Source organism: Suncus etruscus, chromosome 6 (assembly GCF_024139225.1).
Source record: "Suncus etruscus isolate mSunEtr1 chromosome 6, mSunEtr1.pri.cur, whole genome shotgun sequence".
NCBI lineage: Eukaryota > Metazoa > Chordata > Mammalia > Eulipotyphla > Soricidae > Suncus > Suncus etruscus.
The window spans coordinates 7,195,459-7,210,183 of record NC_064853.1 but is presented as its reverse complement, the minus strand read 5'-3'; the positions used below and the strand labels follow the sequence as shown (position 1 = coordinate 7,210,183).

The 14,725-nt window shown below is 45.4% G+C and overlaps 1 protein-coding gene across 1 annotated transcript in view; it reads right to left on the bottom strand.

Moving 5' to 3' along the window:
- VPS13D (vacuolar protein sorting 13 homolog D) overlaps positions 1-14,725 on the bottom strand; it is a 279,559-nt gene that overhangs the window by 238,615 nt on the left and 26,219 nt on the right. Inside the window, exons 7-13 of the mRNA XM_049775406.1 lie at positions 12,292-12,396; positions 9,002-9,172; positions 8,260-8,360; positions 4,415-4,583; positions 3,818-3,919; positions 3,477-3,678; positions 2,646-2,825 (exon numbers count right to left, since the gene is read on the bottom strand). Coding sequence (XP_049631363.1) covers positions 2,646-2,825; positions 3,477-3,678; positions 3,818-3,919; positions 4,415-4,583; positions 8,260-8,360; positions 9,002-9,172; positions 12,292-12,396 — 1,030 coding nt within the window. The remainder of the gene's footprint in view (positions 1-2,645; positions 2,826-3,476; positions 3,679-3,817; positions 3,920-4,414; positions 4,584-8,259; positions 8,361-9,001; positions 9,173-12,291; positions 12,397-14,725) is intronic.

The window sequence follows — 14,725 nt, the reverse complement described above, 5'->3', positions numbered from 1 at the left end:
ATGTAATAGTTAATACTGTGCTGCAATTGTCTAAAATGATTAAAAAGTATTATATTATACACAGAGGACTATTAAATTACTATAAATTAGTTTTCCTTAAAATTACAAGAAAAAATTCTTTTTTGGTTTTGGTTTTGAACCACACCGGGCAACACTCAGGGATTCCACCTGGCTCTACTCAGAAATCACTGTTGGCAGGTTTAGGAGACCATATGAATACCAGGGATCAAAGCCGGGTCAGCCACATACAAGGCAAACACCTTACCTACTGTGCTATCACTCCAGCCCCAAGAAAACAACTCTTATCTATATACCTATATTGTTCTTTGTGTAAGCAAACATATTAATACATAAGAAATATTAGGAGTATGTCAGCATGATAAATTATAAGCGAAAGTATTTTCTACCAGTTCACCTATACATTTCATTGGGGGGGGGGGCCACACCCAGTGACACTCAGAAGTTACTCCTGGCTATGCAATCAGAAATCGCTCCTGCCTTGGGGGACCATATGGGATGCCAGGGAATCGAACCACAGTCCATCCTAGGTTAACCCATGCAAGGCAAACGCCCTACCACTTGCACCACTGCTCCGACCCCTCACCTATACTTTTTATAGTTGCTCATCTCTCCAGATGAACAAGTCAGGCTGAAGAACAAGTACAGGGAAAAATAAGGCTCTTGCCTTGCACGTGGCAACCCCAGTTCAATCCCCAACACCACATGGCTCCCTGAACACCACAACACTACCAGAAGTCATTCCTGAGCACAGAGCTAGGGGTAAGCCTTCTAAGTCATTCAGAGTGTGGCCCAAAACAACAACAGCCAAAAAAAAAAAAAAAAAGATGGGGCCAGAGCAATAACACAGCAGTAGGGTGTTTGCCTTGCATGTGGCTGATCCAGAAGAGACCTTGGTTCGATCCCGGCGTCCCATATGGTCCCCCAAGCCAGCAGCGATTTCTGGGCACACAGCCAGGAGTAATCCCTCAGCATCACTGGGTGTGGCCCAAAAACCAATAAATAAATAAATAAATAAATAAATAAATAAATAAATAAATAAATAAATAAATAAATGTCAAACAATTTGGCCAAGCTGGAGAGATTAAACATGGATAGGGCTCTTGCCTTGCTCCATCGGCCTTCTTTAATCCCTGGCATCCTACATAGTCTTCCAACACCTACCAGGAACAATTCCTGAACACAGAGCCCAAAGTAAACCCTGAGCACTGCCAGGTGTGACCCAAAAACAAACAAAACTGTCCAAAAAATTGGCTTTTTCTTGAGGAAGGGAATGACACTAGCCTGCAAACTAATGGTAAATTTCAAAGAACTGCTGGTTTTATTGACTGAAATAAAATCATGTGTGAAGGGGTCAGGAAGATAGCATGGAGGTAGGGCATTTGCCTTGCATGCAGAAGGATGGTGGTTCGAATCCCGGCAACCCATATGGTCTCCCGAGCCTGCCAGGAGCGATTTCTGAGCGTAGAGCCAGAAGTAACCCCTGAGTGTTGCCGGGTGTGACCCAAAAACCAAAAAAAAATAAAAATCATGTGTGAAATAAGAAACTAACTCTGAGCATTTACATTTACATATACCTTTAATTCCAAGTCACAAAAAGGAATCAACTATAATCATTCTATAATTGCAGATTGCAAATGTTCGAATCTGCACGCGTGCAAACGGTGGTCAATTTAAAATGGATTCTTTGCAGCACGTCTAAGGACACTTCCAGTCAGCTCCAACCCACACCACCTTCCCACTCCAGCTCTTACTGGACCCAGTGTCCAGTGAGACAGCTCAATAAGCAATGCTAGGAGTGACCCCTGAGCAAAGTGGTACACTTTACTGCCACACACTTTGCATTTTTCAACATCCTGCTGTTGACTTGGCTGGTGAAAATGGACCCTAAGCACAGAGCAAATGCACTCTCCAACTTTCCTGACCACAAGAAAAAGCTGCCAGAGGAAGTACGTGTTCAAGAGAGATCATGGGCTTCTCAGAGTACAAGACAGCAGCAAGCAAAGAAGCAGAGACAAAAATAAATAAAATTTAGGGGCCGGAGAGATAGCATGGAGGTAAAGTGTTTGCCTTTCATGCATAAGGTCATCAGTTCGAATCCCGGTGTCCCATATGGTCCCCCGAGCCTGCCAGAAGTGATTTCTGATCGTGGAGCCAGGAGTAACTCCTGAGCACTGCCGGGTGTGACCCAAAAACTAAATAAATAAATAAATAAATAAATAAATAAATAAATAAATAAATAAATAAAATTTTAAAAAAATAATAAAAAAAAAAAGAGAGACAAGCAAGAGAGACACATGTTCAAGGGAGAACAAAGGCTACAAAATAAGCACTTAGTTGAATTACAATCAGACACGAGTTACAGGGCCACTGGCCCCAAGTCCAGTATAATGAATCAGCACCTTGTAAGAAATGCGGTCTTTCAACACAATCCCATACAAAGCAAAGCAATGTACCGAGTGGCTGACAGACGATATAAGCGGGACATTCCCAGAGCTGCCCCAAGGACAGTCTCCACGGTAACTCAGTGGGCACGGCCCCATTCCTAAACTCAGCTACAGAGAACAGTGAGAGGTGACGCCAGGGGCCTGAGAGGTCAGGAGCATGGGCATTTCCTGAGGCAGCACCTGAAAACTCGAGCTGCATGAAGGCACTCTCGGCCTCGGGCGGAGTTCCTGGCTCTTGCTGCGACAGCGTCACGGTGCCTCGCTGCAACTGCAGGTTCAGTTTGGCAAAGACGTGATCCCGCTTCGTGTACGTGTTCATACAAGAGGCATCCGCCGTGGGGTCAAAAAACTCCTCTGTGCCTAAATGTGAACAAGACTCTGAGATAAAACGTGGAACGTTTTCAAGAGTGTCCGGGCATGGCCCTCGTAGCCCGTGATAACATTCCCCATCTAGCTTCCCCGTTTTCTGGGAAGAACTCCAGGAGTTTATACATGGGAAAATGCAGAATTGCAACGAAGTCTAGGGTGCATCCCACACCTGCCCTTTCCAACCTAAGGGCACAGACTACCCCTGGGTACTCACGGCATGAGTGAGTGGCTGTCACAGCTAAGGTGGTTGTCACAGCTTGGAATGCCCAATCCTTTCTATTCCACTGGGACAGTCCTCTGTGCTATGGCACTGTTGGCTGGGGATATGACCCTGGGATGTTAACGTGATGAGGCCCTAGCACCTAAAACATATTTTAACTGAACTAAACTTTTCGGAGTGGGCAGAATGTAGGTCTCTTAGAATCACTGCTTTCTGCATCCAACTGCAATGGACCTGATACTCAAACTCAGTCATGGAGCTCTTAATCCCCCTCTCTCTGCATCTGTGGACGTCAGCCAAAGTGCCTTAGAAATATTTTTTTTCTTATTCTTTGAACATACCAATAACCTGGGGCACAGGAGTCCCAAAAGTCCATTGAGCACAGGCCAAAGGCTCCATGTACAAAGGCAGCACCCCCTTACCCAGGATCTCCTCAGCAGTCCACTGCTCATGCGGCTCGGCACTCAGGCCCTCGACAGGCTTCCCTTCGGGGCTCTGCTGCCCATACCAGCCACCCCAGCCTGGAAACCACGACTGAAGATACTGCAGCATGCCACTGCCGCCACGTGCGTCCGGGTCTCCGGGGGACTCCACTGGAGATTCCAGTTGAGGCTCTCGGATGTTCTGCGTCAATCAAAAACGAGCAGCGATGAGCACCAAGAACAGAGAAACAAGAGGTGATAGGTCCCCGATTAGTCTCTGTCCCCCACCCTGCCTCGGAGCAGGTAGGGGCTAAAGGCCTCTCCTGGGGAGTGCCTCTGACCTCTGCCAGCTCTTCTTGCTTGTAAAACAGGTCATGAACCAGTTCGCGCAAGATCTTCAACTCCTCAAAGGTCTGCTCCTCTTCTATCCGACACATCTCCTCCTGTGGTGGGGGAAAGAAGCAAAAGAAAGAGGCAGAGAACTCCAGAGGAGTCAGAAAACCCTCCCAAATCCCAATAAAGGCTAGGAAGGAATCTACCATTTAATTAATAAGCTCTACATTTCCAGCACAGATTCCCAACTCCAGGAAGACAAAGGGCAGCTCTGTGCTCACTGTGCTTCCTCCACCACCCCCATGTCAATGTGGGGGGCCAGGTTCAGAATGCAGGGGACCAGCAGAGAGAACTGGGGAGGAAGGGGAGGGCACAGAGGCAAGGCAGGCACATCTTGCTCCCATCACCCCAGAACAAGGCTCTCCGGAGGAGCAGAAGGTGGAGAATTCTGACCAAGCTAGGGCCTTCCGAGAAGATCTCAGCCTACTCGAACCAACTCTGGGTTGTCACATTATGATCCATTGCAAGGAAACCCACTTTTTACAAATCCCCAGTGTTCACAGTTCTGGAGAGGGAAGTCCCGTCCTCTGCATGAAGACACTCACCTTGTCATCTGCAGACAGCAAGCCTCCTTTCAACTTTCTAAAGTATCTGTCAGTGTAAAACACAGCATCCCGGGCCCGGTGCAGCAGGAAGTCCCACGTACATCGCTTCCTCTGCTCTCTGATGGCATTCAGGTTAGCATTCAGAGCAAAATACCACCACTCCCGGCAGCTGGAATTGTGCACAATCCGACCATTACTTCTGATCCAAAAGGCTGTCGCAGCCCAAGGCAACTCCACTGAACACCTCTCCTGAGAAAAAAACTGCCACGTGGGCAGCTCCACAATTTGAAGCTTCAACATTACTTTACTGTGGGGAAGTTTGTGCTTGAATTCACATCTACATCCATGCTAAGCATGTGCAGCACCACTGAGTTACATCCGTGGCCCAGCACACTCATCCTAATATAAGACTAACCTTGATACATAGAGAAAGTAAATCTGCCAGCAAGGAATATCAAAGATAGAACCCCGGGGCCGGAGAGATAGCATGGAGGTAAGGCGTTTGCCTTTCATGCAAAAGGTCACTGGTTCGAACCCTGGCATCCTATATGGTACCCTGAGCCAGTGATTTCTGAGCACAGAGCCAGGAGTAACCCCTGAGTGTTGCCGGGTGTGACCCAAATACCAAAAAAAATAAAATAAAGATAGAACCCCAACATCACATCAAGAAAATTACAGCATGGTCATTACTCCGTATTTACCCTTTTTAACTTCAGTACTGCAGAGTTCTAAGTCACAGACCAAAGTAGTGCACTGGAGTTAACACCCCCCCCCAAACTATTTCAAAAGGCATAAAATGGACACATATGTCTTTTCAACATTTTATGTGTGTTTCTTTGACAGCTATAGCTCTTGCTGAATATTTTCTTATACAGTGACGATTTTCCCCATTTTTTATCTTTTCTTCTCTTTGTGAACTGTTCAATAGGGAATTTGGTGAAAGAGTCTGTAAGTTTAATTCTTATGTTTGAACCAAGTCATGGGTATTTTTGGACGTGTTCTTACGCCCCCATATACACCGATAACACCACGTGGCTTTATTTCTTGTTTGCATAGGCACATTAAAACGAGAAAATACTATACATACAAATAAGTTCTTATCTAATAGAGATGGGAACACACAAATCTTGTAGTGCAATGGGACCTTACACCCTGAACATTGACATAATGATCTGGCACAGGCCTCAGAAGAATGGGCATTCTCCATTCACCCCTGATCCAGGGAAGCCATCTACGAAACATCCAACGTTGTCTATAACATCACCTGGAAGCAGTCCTCTACTAGGGAAGACCCTACCGCTGCTCTGACATCGACCTACTCAAAAGAGACTTCCCTTAACACTGAGAAGACTTAACAACAACAACGACCTGCTTACTGGACAGGGCTTTCTGCATTGCCCTTTAATTGTGAGGTGAAACAAGAGGATGCTCCACACCAGCCTGACTTTAATGTAGGATATGCAAATTCCAAGATCATTAATACAGAAACCTGATGCCAACAATAGAGACTGCATGAAAATAAAACTGTATTGGCACTACAGACAATGACTTGGATTGAACAAACTAGTTTGCCTGGAGCCTAGAGTTGGTCTTATGCCAGGAAACTTCAGGGGTAGGGTCTCCTTGTATTCAGGCCAAGGCTTTTCCTTTCCATGCCCCCCATATTTTCGTGGGCCTATGCAAACAATATTTGCCACTCTAACACTGTTTTAACTGTGCTCCTTTGACTGTAAACCTTAAAAAAAAAACACTTAAACTTTTGATGTTAACTTAAACTAATATGCACGTGCATGAACACGTAAAAAAAAATACTATGCCTTCAATGTTTAAGGAGTCACATAAATTTCACGGCCTTATATTGCTTTGTGTACTGCTAAGAAAAGTTATAATGTACTACAATCTGGGGACTTGTGGACAAAGTAATTGTACATGGGCTCTGCCTTATTTTTCTTAATGTTCTTTGACTGTAAGTTCAAAATTTAGGCGTCAGCAAGGGGATTTCTTCTGAGAACTCTGTTTATGGGCGATTGTCCTTCCACTGTAACTTTACCTTGTGCTCTTTCTTTGCATCATTGTTCTCATAATTAAAAATAAAAAAATTGAAAAAAAGAAAAGAAAATTACAGCATGGGGCCGAAGCAATAGCACAGCAGATTTAGCTTGCATGCAGCTGATCCATCATCCCCTATGGTCCCCCCAAGACTGCCAGGAATAATTCCTGAGCACGAAGTCAGGAGTAATGCCTGAGTGCTGCCAGGTGTGGCAAAAAAAAAAAAAAAGAAAGAAAGAAAAGAAAAAAAATTTTAACAGCATATTTAACAGCATGCCTTTATCAGAAGGGGTTATAGGGTTATCTTCTAAGCATATATACAGAGCGGATCCCTGAAAGCCACAGGTAGTACCATGACGTGTGTGTGTGTGTGTGTGTGTGTGTGTGTGTGTGTGTGTAGATATGTTTTCCTGTGTATACAGACCTATACTAACAAATTAGACACAATAAGAAATTAACAGCAATAAAAGGATTAAATAGCTACAAAAAATATACTATAAAAAAGGTATGTGGGGGCCGGGCGGTGGCGCTGGAGGTAAGGTGCCTGCCTTGCCTGCGCTAACCTAGGACGGACCGCGGTTCGATCCCCCCGCGTCCCATATGGTCCCCCAAGAAGCCAGGAGCAACTTCTGAGCGCATAGCCAGGAGTCACCCCTGAGCCTCACAGGGTGTGGCCCAAAAACCAAAAAAAAAAAAAAAAAAGGTATGTGAATGGGGTCTCTCAGACCAATCTCACTGTAATAATTCTAGACCACTGGACCAGGACTGACCACAGGCAGTTGCAGAGACCACAGATAGGGGTGGTTTCTTGGACTGAGTTAGCCTAAACTGTCTATAAGTGAGTCCAGAACACAGAGAAAAACAAGTTGTGAGTGTGAGGTAAATAAAGGGCCAGAGATATGGAGTCTGGATTCAGAAGCAAGCCTGACATACAGCAGATCTGGGTTCTACCATCGGCTCCACAGGGTATCTGAGCACTGCCAGCTGTAGGTCCCGGAGCACTGAGGGTAGCCTTGGCGATCCCTGGCACTACAGGGCCCGAACAGTATCACATCCTCAGGTCACGGCACTGAAACATTGGCCAAAGTGGCCAAGGATCATAGCTGTGGTCCTGTGGTCCCAGTTCCCTGAGCACCACTTGGGAAACACCCTTCCTTGCCTCCCCATAAAAAAGAATTATCAACGCAACATGAAAAAAATTATTTCTGTGCTAAGAGTTATAAAGTACATGACTATGGGAGTTATGAATTACACTACATACATACAGACTATTGAAGACATGAGAAGTCCAGAAAACATTACTAAGTGTGAGCTACCAACCACCTTCTACCAGTGCAACAACGCCCATCTGTGAGCTTAATAAGAGGAGCAGCTGAGTCCTACACTTCAACCACCAGCAAACCCAAACCAATATCCAACGAGCACATCACTAAAAAGAAATCTGAAAGGCCCTTGTAGAGGCCAGAATAAAAAAACACTAGACTTTTTTTTTTTTTTTTTTTGGTTTTTGGGACACACCCGGTGACGCTCAGGGGTTACTCCTGGCTATGCGCTCAGAGGTCACTCCTGGCTTGGGGGACCATATGGGACGCCGGGGGATCGAACCGCGGTCCGTCCTAGGCTAGCGCAGGCAAGGCAGGCACCTTACCTCCAGCGCCACCGCCCGGCCCCCAACACTAGACTTTTATTTCAACCATATATAAAAGGCAGGGAGACCTCACTCTGCTCTATGCGGGAAGAGGCGTGACAGAGACGCCACACAGACAGCACTGAACTGGCAGGTCACAGGGTCTTACTTCTCCGAGACGCCAACTTTGGGTTTCCATTTCCGGAACTTCGCCTGCCTCTCCTTCCGCTCCAGCTCTTTGAGAAACTCCATGATCTGCCGGTACTGCAGCTTTGGGTCAGAGGTTAAGAGGCCCAAGATTAGAACTGATCTGATTCTTTTACTCAATTAAGACAAGCTAGTCACACTAAATAGAGACACTGACTGGAACAAACAACAAGAGGAAAGAGCAGATTTCGTATCAGGTGGTACTGTTCTCTGCATCCTGAATATTTTTATTTATTTATTCAGTCTCCTGGACTGTTTTCTGTTAATTTGTTTGCTTGTAGTGCCAGAGATCTCACATGCAAGACAAGAGCTCTGAGAGCAGGAGCAATAGCACAGCAGGTAGGACGTTTGCCTTGCCAACCCAAGTTCAATCACCGGCATCCATCCCCTATGGTTCCCTGAGCCCGCAAGTGACTCCTGAGTGCAGACCCAGGTGTGGCCAAAATAGAAAAATAAAAAGGACAAGCACTCTGTCACTGTGACACATCCCCAATCCCGCCCTCTGACTGCTCAGCACCTGAAATCATTCTGCCAAAACTAACCTAAGAACAAGCCCACCAGCCTTGTCTCTGACAGTAAACGCTAACTACCCCCACTTCTGGCCTTGCGTGCACTTTATTTCCAGCTAGATACAGCCCCTATCAGAACTTCCCTACCAACACTCTTTCTTCACCAGCCACCAGTCCAGCAGGGAAATGCAGTACCTGAGAGAGTCTCAGGGGAATGGTCTCCAGCTGAATGTCGCATTCTATGCGGGGAGTGTGCCGGGTCCGCAGAGGTTCTTTGGAGCAATTTCTCTTCAACAGGGCAGAGGCACACACAGGCTCCAGGATGTAGTGATGGCCACGACTCTCCATGCTCTTGTCCATGGCCTCCTGAGTGCCACGAGAATGTTACTATTAATGTTAGCTTTAATGTTTCCACTATCAGGGTCTATGTTATTACATTTTCTAATGTATCATCCATCTATCAGCATCCAAAAACTGACAATCATGGGGGCTGGAGTGAAAGCACATCAGATAGGGCATTTGCCTTCCACACAGCCATCCCGACAGTTCAATCCCTGGCATCCCATATGGATCCCGAGCCTGCCAGGAATAATTTCCAAGAGCAAAGCCAGGAGTAAACCCTGAGCGCCACTGGATGTGGGTTCCTCAAAAGAAAACGTTGGCAATAGAGGGCTTTTTAAGGATATTTGAATCTTTATTTCTATTTATAAATACATTCACAGGATTTAAAATTTGTAAAGTGAAGGAAAGTGAAATTATGTCCTTCCTACTCTCATTTTTCTGTCCCAGACTATCCCTCCTCAGATGTAATTAATGATACCAAAGTCAGGCAAATCCCTCATTTTGAGATTTTTTATTTGACTGGGGGCCACACACAGCATGTACAGGGGTTGCTCCTATGTCTGTGCTCAGAAATTATTCCTGGTATAATTGGGGGCCCATACAGAGTGCCAGGAATCAAACCCAGGTCACCCACAAACAAGACAAACTCCTTACCTAATGTATTAACTCTCAGGCCCCAGTTTCTGGGCTTTTAACCACCCTCTTTTTTTGTTAGTTTGTTTGTTTGTTTGTTTATGGGCCATGCCTTTCGGTGCTCAGGAATTACTCCTGGCGGGCTCAAGGAACCTGCAGGGGACTAAACCCTGGTAACCACATGCAAGGCAAATGCCCTTGCCACTGTACTATTGCTCTGATCCCTTTTTTAACCACTATGCTGTTTTGTCTTGGTGTGTCTCTATTTTGAGGATGGGGGAATGTTGGGTCACACCCAGCAGTACATAAGGGGACCCGGCATAACAGGGAGAGTCCCCAGACTCCCACATACATGCATATTCGCCCTCTGAGTGTTATCTGTTATTTCTCCTTGGTCCTGGCCTGGATTTTTTAACTCAATGCTCTATCACAGACGATCTCATATTTGTCATAAAGACCTTTGCCTCCAGTGCTGAGGATGTGGCTGAGACAAAACACCTGACTTACACGTGTGAAGTCCAGGGTTTGTTTTCTGACACTGAAAACTGAAAAAAATGCAGAGGGAATAGGGATCAGAGAATAAGACCTTTGGCTTCTTCATTTATTTTTATAGCCACAAACGGTTTGGTTTTGGTTTGGGGCCACACCAAACAGTGCTTAAGGCTTATTCTAGGTCTGTGCTGGGGGTAATTCCTGGTCTCAAGGGTACTGGGGATTGAATCAAGGTGAGCCGCATGCAAGGCAGATACCTTCTCTGCTGTCTCTCTCTCTCCATCCCTACATACCATTTTATTTCTTGCCTACGAACACATAGTACTTATATAACTGAATTACTGAAACAAAAGGCATCTTGTACAAACACATGTGGACACAACCTGAACAATTATATTATGGAGAAATGTGACCTCTTCATTTCAACTAAACCACCTTCAGGATCGGAAAGCTAGTACAGCGACGAGGGCACTTGCCTTGCACACAGCTGCCCCGCCTCAATACACCCCAAGCCCACCAAGAGTGATTCCTGAGCTCAGAAACAAGAGTAAGCTCTGAGCACTGCCAGGTATGGCCCAAAATCAAAACAAAATCAACTAAACCACCTTTAACATTTTTACCAAAATTAAAAAAAATTAAATTGAGAGTATGTTCAGCATTTGCGGTCATACTTTATATTCCATAGATTTATAATGATCTTGTAAATATTTCTTAATTGAATGCCATCATAGAAGACATTTAAATAAAATTAAAATGTTCCTTTTTTGTTTTGGGGCCACATCTGACAATACTCAAGGGTATGGGATGCCAAGGATTGAACCCGGGTTGGTCATATGATGCAAGACAAGCGCTTTACCCACTGAACTCTCTCTCTCTGACCCAAGATTTTTTATTTTTCTTTTTGAAAAGAAAAGTGATCTATTTATTTTTGATCTATATCTAATGGCACTCAGGAGTTACTTCTGGCTCTATCCTCAGAAATTACTCCTAGTAGGCTCAGGGTATCATATGGGATGCTAGGGATCAAACCAAGGTCAGCCATATGCAAGACAAACATCCTTCCCATTACTATTGTTCCATCCCCAAGAATTTTCTTTTTTAAGAATCAGATATGGGGGCCAGAGAGATAGCATGGAGGTAAGGCGTTTGCCTTTCATGCAGAAGGTCATTGGTTCAAATCCCGGCGTCCCATATGGTCCCCGAGTCTGCCAGGAGCGATTTCTGAGCATGAAGCTAGGAGTAACCCCTGAGCGCTACCGGTGTGACCCAAAAAAACAAACAAACAACAAAAAAAAAAGAATCAGATATGGCACTTTGTTCATTTAAAATTCAGATATTGAGATTGGAGAAACAGTACAGCAAGTAAGGTGTTTGCCTCACACACAACCAACCCAGGTTCGATCCCCGGCACCTCATATGATTTTCCCGAGCACAGTTAGGAGTGATTCCTGAGTGCAAAGTCAGAAGTAACCCCTAAACAGTACCAGGTATGGCCCCAAAACCAAAATTAAATAAAATAAGAGCTGAAGCGACAGCATAGCAGGTAGGGCATTTCCATTTGCCTTGCCAGCAGCCAACCCAGGACAGACCCAGGTTCAATCCCCGGCATCCCACATGGTCCCCTGAGCCTGCCAGGAGCAATTTCTGAGTGTAAAACCTGGAGTAACCCCTGAGAGAAACCAGATGTGGATCAAAAAACATAAATAAATAATAAATAAATAAATTCAATAAATAAAAATAAACCCTGGTGCTGGATGCTAGGAGCTAGCTCATGTGGGAGCACCTACATAGCACACATGACACTGACTTCAGTCTAGCACGGCAAGGTCCCAGACCCTCCCATAGCCAAAGCACCGTACAACTGGGCCAAGCACTACTGGAAATATCTGCGCACACATACCAGCGCTGACTGGGGTGCAGTCCAGAGAAAGAAAGCAGGGAAAATCCTTCCAAAGCAGCCACCTACCCACTCAACCTCTGCATGGTTTGGCATCGAAGTGCCCTTTCCCAAAGCGTACCTGTAGCTCTACCTGGGGCAAGTCCCCCAATAAAGTGCAATCTGCATCCCAATAGATGCTAAACTCTGCCACATCCAACTGCTTTTTCCGCATTAATTTCTGTACCTGAGGAAAAGAAAACGGAAAGAAAGAAATCAGGATGGCTCTCATGTCACCAAATTATTATCGACTGACTCAACCAACCACTGGAGGATTCGCGCATCACGTACCTGGCAAGATGTAGGGATACAAGAGTGAATTAAAAGATAGTCTTATGAACCAGAGAGACAGGCCCATGGGCTAAGCAAACACTAAACATGCAAGAGATCCAGGTTCAATCCTCAGCACATGATCCACCAAGTACTACCAAGAGTGACCCTCAATCACTGAGCTAGGAGTTGCCCCTGAACATATGAACACTCTTCCCCAAAAAAGGGGAAAATCCAGGGGCCAGAGCAGTGGCACAGCAGTAGGGTGTTTGCCTTGCACGCAGCTGACCTAGGACAGACCGCAGTTCCATCCCCAGTATCCTGTATGGTCGTCCCATGAGCCAGGAGCGATTTCTGAGCACATAGCCAGGAGTAACACCTAAGTGTCACCAGGTGTGACCAAAAAAAGAAAAGGGGGGAGGGCTAAAACAGAGGCTTTTAAGAGGCTATGAACAAATGTGGTGCCAGAGAGATTACACAGTGGGTAGGGCATTTATCTTGCACAAAGTCAGCCCGTGTTCTATCTCAGACATACCATAGGGTCCCCTGAGCACTGCCAGGAATGGTTCCTGAATGCAAAGCCGGGAGTAATCACAGAGTATGGTCCAAAATCCACACCACCACCACCATAAAAAAAAAAAAAAAAAAAGGATTTACTTCTGGTAAATCAACCCTATGGGATGCTGAGAATTAAATCCAAGTTTTCTGTGTGCAAAGAAAACACCCTACCTGTGGTCCTATGGCTCTGGTCCCAGAATCCTAAAGATAGCTGAAGTCAGGATAACACTGGGAAAGCCACAGTGGAGACAAATATGAGAAAAAACTGGAAGTAGAACTTTGTAAGCAAATGGGTATGGATGTTGAGGAATAAGCGAAAGAAAAGGAGTAACAGTTGAGCAGAAGGCTAGAGAGACAGTAAAACAAGTGAGATGCTTGTACTGCATTTGCCCTATCTAGGCTCAATCCTGGCACCCCACAAGGTCCCCTAGAGCCTGCCAGAAGTGATTCCTGAGAGCAAAATAAGGATTGAGTCCTAAGCACCTCCAGGTGCAGCCCCAAAACAAACGAAGACCAAAAAATTTTCTAGAAGACATCAAAGAATGAATGTTACGATGAGAACACACTCTCTACAGCAGGGGTGATGAGATTTCACTGTACAATAAACCATATAATCAACTCCATACAATCAATTCCATATAGAAAACTCTATAGAGGACCCAGAGTAAACCTCCCATCTTGGAGATCATGACTCAATTCTGCCACCAGAGCAGCAAAGGACCCAAATGGTTTGCCGACAGTGAGCGGGGCAGTGACCTGAACCTTCATTTACAAAATCAGGCAGGGGTCCACATCTGCCAAGTCTCTTCTACAGTGAGTCCATGAGATCCTATCCCTCCTTCCTATCTGTACCCTTTGCTCCAGTGCAGTTAAGAGGAAGAGCGGTATGATGAAAAGGCAGGAGAGTTCAGCAAGGATGGTCAGTAAGAGTACAAAAAACAGTGACGAACCCCTTGGTGTCAAAATTCAGGAATATGGGACTGGAGCAATAGCACAACAATAGGGCATTTGCCTTGCATGAAGCTGACTGGAGACAGACCCAGTTTCGATTCCCGACATCCCATATGGTCCCCCAAGTCTGCCAGGAGCAATTTCTGAGCACAGAGCCAGGAATGACCCCGGGTGTGGCCCAAAAGCCAAAAAAACTTTTTCAGAAATATGTTAGAGAAACAAGAGGGAAAGTTGATTGGTTTCAAGGGAGGAAAATGAGAAAACGCAATAGCAGGGGGTCATTTGGGTTGTGCCAGATCACAAAGGCAGAGAAAAAGCATTAATATGAAAGTCAGAAGAGAGGGCGGGTATACATCAACATGATGACATACTGCTCGGCCATATAAAGTCATTTGAGCTACTGCTCCACAGAAAGACCTGGAGAGCATCAATATGAAGTGAAGTTAGTCAAAGGGAGAGAGGCCGACACAGAATGATCTCTCAGAGGCGAGGTGTAAAGAAATGAAGGAATGAAGGAAATGAAGGAAAAACGAAGGCCCAAAGACAGTGGAAACAAAGAACCTGAGAACTGGTCTTCAGAAGGAAGCCTGCCAGCTGACGAGGCTGGGGGCACAGGACAGGACAGGGAAGATACAACTCTATGGTGGAGCAAAGTGCTCAACCAAGAAACCCAATGTTGAAAACTGCATGTCTAAAAGCTAATCGTGAATAACTCTGTAATTTCATGGTGAAAAAAA